This window comes from Stegastes partitus, unplaced genomic scaffold (genome assembly GCF_000690725.1).
Source record: "Stegastes partitus isolate 25-593 unplaced genomic scaffold, Stegastes_partitus-1.0.2 Scaffold6, whole genome shotgun sequence".
Classification (NCBI taxonomy): Eukaryota; Metazoa; Chordata; class Actinopteri; family Pomacentridae; genus Stegastes; species Stegastes partitus.
Window position 1 is genome coordinate 1,152,742 of NW_007577737.1, and position 6,826 is coordinate 1,159,567.

At 44.9% G+C, this 6,826-nt stretch overlaps 1 protein-coding gene across 1 annotated transcript in view; it reads right to left on the reverse strand.

The window, feature by feature from the left end:
- LOC103356601 (oxysterol-binding protein-related protein 10) overlaps positions 1-6,826 on the reverse strand; it is a 101,852-nt gene that overhangs the window by 87,169 nt on the left and 7,857 nt on the right. Inside the window, exon 2 of the mRNA XM_008280822.1 lies at positions 527-702. Coding sequence (XP_008279044.1) covers positions 527-702 — 176 coding nt within the window. The remainder of the gene's footprint in view (positions 1-526; positions 703-6,826) is intronic.

The window sequence follows — 6,826 nt, forward strand, 5'->3', positions numbered from 1 at the left end:
CATAACGAGCCTTGATGATCACTTGTATTAGAAAAACTGCGAAAACCTGGAATCAACATGTTAAACATTTGTTCAGGTGCCTACAGGTGACTCCACATATTTGACTACCTTGTTTCCTGCTTTGTGTAGAAACAAACTCACATGACTGCGAGCCTCACCAGAGTCACTGACGGCTTCCTGATTGCATCGAGGAAAGAAGAATTTTTAGATTTTCAAAAAGATCTGCTTATTACTAAATAAGAAATGTAGAATAAAGTGATTCAAACGATTCTCTGTTTCTACAGTTTCTCATGAATGATGCAATTTTGTCTATTTTATGAAAAACAACACGACTTTCAAACCCACCAGTTTCATCACCTTTAACATTTGATCAAATAAAAAAAACAACAACTGGAGCTGCTTGAAGAGGAAAAACACTGCAGCCTGATTTAAGATGCTCTCCATAGCTCGCTGCCCTCCATGTGAAGCCAACATAAAACACCCTCCTGTCAGCGTTTGGCCATGCAGGGGCAGCCCCAGGTCGTACCTCTGAGTTTGTACAGCTCTCCATTGACAGAGTTTACGATGAACATGTGCGGCGCCTCGTCGCTGGTGGTCACCGAGGCTCCGATCAGTGGCAGAGAGCCTCGAGGTTTCTGGCTCTTCCCCTGCTCGTTGACGAAGTACTGCAGCTGGCCGAGCTCCGGATCCAACACGAAGTACCTGCAACAGAAGGAAGTTAGGAAAGTAATGAACCAGAGAGAAAGATGAGGGGGAGCGAAATAGAAGCAGCAGCATCATCATTTTGTTTTATGCTCTCATTATCTTGTTTACTGGGGAAACTTCTTTTTTTCATATATATATGCTCCTGTTGCACAAACTTCTGTGAGAGGAGGAAGCAGGAGGAGGGCAGTGAAGGAGAGAGCTGCCATAAAAACATGCTACGACGCCTGCAGGATGTTATTTACCGTGGCGGATCCGTTAAAAACACCCCCATTAAGGCCGCCTTCGCCGGAGAGCTCGACTCCAAACGACTCCAGGTAGCGATTAGCGCGCTCGTCTCCAGGCGTGGAAATTAAAGCCCACGTTCTCCCCTCTGTGATTAATGAATCACATTCAATCGGCACATAATTGAATCTCTGCCTCATTCATCTAATCTCCCCGACACACAGCCGCAGACGTACAAGAGAAGCATCAACGTTCAGAGGAGCGGCCCGGCTGCTCTGCTCTGTTCTGATTCTGCGGTTCGATCCGGTGGCTCCGGCTGACCTTTCTGTGTTTGTGTACAGTAGCCTGAGGTAACAGTCTCCTGCATCCTCCCCGTTAACAAACTTTCCAGGAGCTGCGGTATCGATCAGTTGCTTCCCGTCGCCACGTCGAGGTCGACGGCTGACGAGACCTCCTCCGTCTCTCAGGTGCTGCTTTTTAATGGGCGTCTCAAAGACGAGTTCACTTCAGGCTGCAGGTTCACACTCGTCTTCTTCTGAAAAACCACGTCGACAGAGGTTTGGACACGAGTTACTGTCCTACGAATTTAGAGCTGCACATCTGCCAAGTAGGTGAAAATGTCCATCTTAGTCTCCAAAAGTCTGAGCAGATGTCTTCACATTGCTTTGTAGGAAAACCAGCAAATCTTCACGATTGAGATGAAACATGTACAGTCATGACTGGATAATCGACCCTTAACAATCCTAAACCTGCTATCCAACAGGTTTTTAGGAAAAACCAACAGAACCCATAAAAACAGCCTTAACATAGCGACAGCCATAGATTCTGACTCCGACATGACATTTTATGTCACAAATCAGGATAACAGCGTATTATCTGACTGAACAATCCCACAGATTGGCTACGTTCACACTGCAGGACTTGATGCTCAATGAGGATTTCTTTGTGAGTTCCTTTACATTTCCAGTTAAATGCCACTTGTATGTGATCTGCTGTGTGAACTTCATACGACCCAAAAGCGTCCTGCATGCACAGAAGAGGACACAACGACGTCACACGCAGCGAGCGTGCTCAGTGTTTATGGAAGTAAACATGGATGGTAACGGTGGAGCGTATCTGCCACTCCCCCGCCGCTACCGATGGTGGAAACAGAAGTGTGAGCGCTAACTAAACTAGCATCAGCAGCCAAGTACTGCCTGTGTGTTCTGGACACTTCCACCCCGTCAGAGCGCTGCCCCGGGGTGGAAGTGTCCGGAACGTGCACAAGCACACCGGTCAGTTCGGCTGAAATCCAGCGATGCATCGTGTTCTAACAATACACTAGTTATTATAACAACTCTGAACAATAGTTAACAACTAATGAGCCTTCAGGCATCAAGCCCTCCTCGTATCTGGACCTCCGTCTTGACAATCCGACAGCCTTGCTATCCGACATAGAAGAAGGTTTTACATTTAGTGTCGGATTATCGAGTCACGACTGCAGTTAATGTTTGGGAACTTTGATTTAAAAAAGCAACCGACAGAATTGTTAGTTTTTTGTTAACTGGCTAAATAATTCATGGACTTATCATGTAAAAGCCAGTCTTGGAAGAAACACGAAGAAGCAGCACATAGAGGTCCAGCATCTTACTGAGACACATTGTGATGGTTTTTCCTTAAAGTGGTCTTGAAATGTCCAAAAACTGTCAAACATTTTAACCCCATGTTACCAGAGCCCAAAGACTAATCTTTCAATCATGTGCTTTGTATGAAGAACCGTGTAAAATCCTCCTCTTGATCCAGCAGATCAGGTGTCTGATGCCACTGATCCAAAGCTCAGCGAGTCGTCTTTTGTCACCGTCATCTTCATCATTCATTGTTTATACTATCAGTTATTTAATCGTGTTTCAGAACTCTGTTACTGGACACTGCTCTGGTCGGCGGTTGTGGTCTTTCCTTCTGATTTTTTGCCAACTTTCAAAAAGGAAAACGGCAGATCTGGTCTAATAGGAGCCGATCAGAGTGCTGATGTTGGGGGAGGAGACGAGGGCAGACGTAGACCTGTGGTGGACGACAAACCACAACCTTCATTCTGGGCTAAATTCAGTTCTTTAATCTTCGTCTGTTTCGTTAATCTCTATCACTGGTTATTTCTTGCACCTAAAGATTTAAAAACTGTTTCACTCATCAGAGCGTTTCAACCATCTTGTACACTTTCCCCGTACAATAGAATCTGGGCAGCATCAGTACGTTTAACATCACAACAGCTCAATATCGTTGGTTTCCACATTGACAGACTTCTGTGCAGCATCTGAATTCCAACATGTGGAAGAATCTGTAAAATATCAGCGGTGCTTTTTGATTTTCTGACTGTTGTCCCGACTTTTTTCCCCTTTTCTGCTGCAAATTTCTGCAGATCAGGATCAGGATTATTTTATCTTCTCGATTAATTAAATCAAAACCATTTCACTTCATGTGCAATAATTCATATTTTTCATGACTCAGGTGCAATACTTTAGTTTCATGTCCAACATTATTAAGGTAATGTGCAATATTTTATTTTCATCACATGTTCAGGAGCAGTATCTCATTATTACATGTGATTCTACTCTTTACCTCAGTACTTCCTGTTTTATTCCAGCTTTATTTTGGCTGTTTTTCAGCATTGTGTCATATTTACATCCTGCTACTTTTTTTTTCTGAGCAACATCCGGCACAAGAATTTCCTTCAAGATTAAAACAAGTTTTATCTTCTCTAAAATACATTCCAGTTTTTCCGCTGGTGATTTACATTCTGATGAAGAAGATTACATCATGAAGGACTTCTACCGGATCTCGTACATCTTCCCCTGAACCCTCTGGATTTCCCAGAGAGGCGAACGCTGCTGTCTGAAAATTGATCCCTCTCCAGCCTCGCCTCCTTCCATCAGGAGAGCTGCTGATTTATGTCGACCACAATCTGCCTGCGTCAGTGCGTCTCCGGCCCTCCCTCTCTCCCCTCCACGCTCTGTATTTGCGGAACGTATGAAGCCTTATCTGCTGTTCAGTCAGCAGAATGGAGGCTTTTAGCGCCGAGCCCTCCAGGCCTCTGCAGCCAAACCACAATGCAGACCTTTAACATGATGGATGCTGCCGGATAACGGACCTTGGGCTTTGATATTCTGCCTCCCGCGTCTGAGCGCTGCTGATATTGCGTGACCTGCGAGGCCACGGACTCGGCTCGCGCTGAACTTTTCACCTTTGAAGCATGAGACGGTAGAAAATGGAAGGCGGTGATAGGATCAGAGAGTTTAGCAGCAGAGCGGTGGGACCACACGGCTGCTGCTGCTTCAAACCAACCACACCTGGAGCAGCACAGTTAATGTCAATACTAGTGAATTTTTCCTAGTTTTCTCTCCGTGTGCTCAGCTTTCTAAATAATTAGGCTATTATTCAGGCTTTTAGCTAACTAGTGAAATAAAGGATTGTGAATTCAAGTTAAAACATCAACCCCAAAGTGACTAGCTATATGTGACTAGCTCTGCATGGAAGACTTCAGGTTAACAGGGCAACACAGCGTGGACAGAACCTGCCCGACATGAGGAACGTCTGCATTGTGAAACAGCATTGTTCTGTGGTGCAACAATGAGATGACTTGCAGTAAATGCAGAAATATCTAAGCCATGGCTTAGCACAGAAGCTCCTCAGGACAGGACTCAGCGTCCACCTGCACCTTAAGGACAAAGGAAACTCATCTGAAGACAACAACGGACAGATGTTGGCCTGCAGGGAGGACAGATGGTTTGAGAGAGGAGTGAAACTGGAAAGACCATCCCTCAACAGAGGTGGAGGTCTGACGCATCACCTCTCACCTGTTTACAGTTCAGTCCTAAGGTCTCTCCCCAGGAAGATGAACCCACATCCACACCTAGCCACAACAGACCCTAATGAACCCCACTGGGTCTGGGGGAGCACTAACGACTCACATAACGAGGGGGAGGAGTAAAAAAACCCCTAATTGAAACCCAAACTCAGGTGTTAATGTCTCCTTCAGGACATCAGTATCTGGAGCTCCCAACTCATCAGTCAGAGCTGATGAAGCCTCTTGGATGAGAGGTGGAACGTCTTCAAGGAACTCAAAGTCACAAACCTGCATGTGCACATTCCTGCTGGATCTCTTTCCAACATGACCGAAGGCACGATGACTTCACACAAACCGCCGTGCAGCGTTCTGGTGTCTCATAAACCTCCCGACTCATGGTTCTGTTTCTCAAACTGTACGAGCTGCTGAGTGTCCGACTGGTTAGAAAATACAAAAGACTATTCAAGACCGGTACACAAGACGTTTCATTCAATTCGGTTCTCTTTAAATAGCATCAATTCATGATTCATGTCATCTCGAGGCACTTCACATCATAAAGTCAAGACCTCACGAGATCATATGAAACATTATAGACATAAATTATAACAAATTTCAGGACATTTTTTTAAAAAACTTTTCTCCGTCTAGACAAATCCTACAAGTCCTCTCTGATTTTTTTTTTGAAGCATCACGTGACATCGGCAGCGACAAAGAGCTCCGATACTGATCCCTGTCGTTGAAGTTATCATCCGTATAAATCACCACCACGACGATAATCACACCGTAGAAACAGCTTAGTCCAGCACATCGGTCCACATCACCAGAAGCGCCGCCGTCTCCTAATGGCATTAACATCGATGCTGCAGGAAACAGACTGTCAGCAGAACTTGCGTTTCCTCGCTGCTCTTTTGGCAGTTAATCCTAAAAAAATAACGCTCAGAGGGACGTCGGAGCGGGAGAAGGCAGTAAATCACGCCGGCTGTTGGTGTGCCACGTGGCTGATATTTGTTCAGTAATAAAGTATGTGTCAAAGCGGACCAATGTTTTATTTCCCCATGTTGTCATGACAGGATGTTGAAGCTGCACTGAGTGATATCCAGCAGGTCCAGAGCCACTGGAGACGTGTTTGAAGTTAAACAGCTAATCAAGTTCAACCATTTAAACTCAACTTTGGTCTCCTCCAACTTCAGACATTATTTTAAACTTATGCCTGACTCCTGCCAGCACCCACTTAGCTTGTCTTATTAGCTTTATTTATTGGAAGTAGTTTTCTAAGTTGACCCCTTTCAGACATACATCCCTCTTTGTTCAGCTATAGGACGTATAATGTGCTGAACCAGCCGTGTTACAGGCGCTGTTAGGAAAAAAGCATCTACGGTTCGTATTTAAATAAAAGTGAAAACATCTTTCTGTGCAAATATCTCATGCTCCAACGTGGACACCTGAGCTTAGAGACCAGTGCAGCCTGTATATGTACACACCTGGTTTTAGTGGGTGGGGCTTATATTCAGATGCACTGATAGTCCGGGATTTACGGTAATTATCTGCATAACAATCACCCCGTATATTTTCAGCAAATGAAAATCCAGCAAATAGAAACTAAACATCCCTGCTGGCTGTCAGACAGTCAGATGAACCTGCAGCAGAATTCTAATGATGTCAAACGGTGACACTGATATGAAAACGCATCAGTGCGTTTACTGTGAGACGCAGGAGCAAAATGAGTTTTAAAATCCATCAGGGACCGTAAATAAAATAACATTTTCATTCGCCGTTGTTCCTCCTCGCACGCCAGGGACTGAATATCAAGCAAACACTGTGCTGTCAGGTCCAAATGAAGTCATGAGGAACATCAGCGTAAAGGACAGAAAATCACATAAACAGAACAGTCAGCGGTGTGTTCCACGTTTAAAAATGTGTTTTCTAGGTCTGACAACAGCAGTACAGTATATCTGATACTGAAGGATCTAGAGGTGTACACACTGTAATCCTCACTAGGGTCATGGGGGGCTGGAGTCTATCCCAGCTGACTCAGGGTGAAGGCAGGTTCACCTGGACAGGTAACCAGTCTATCACAGG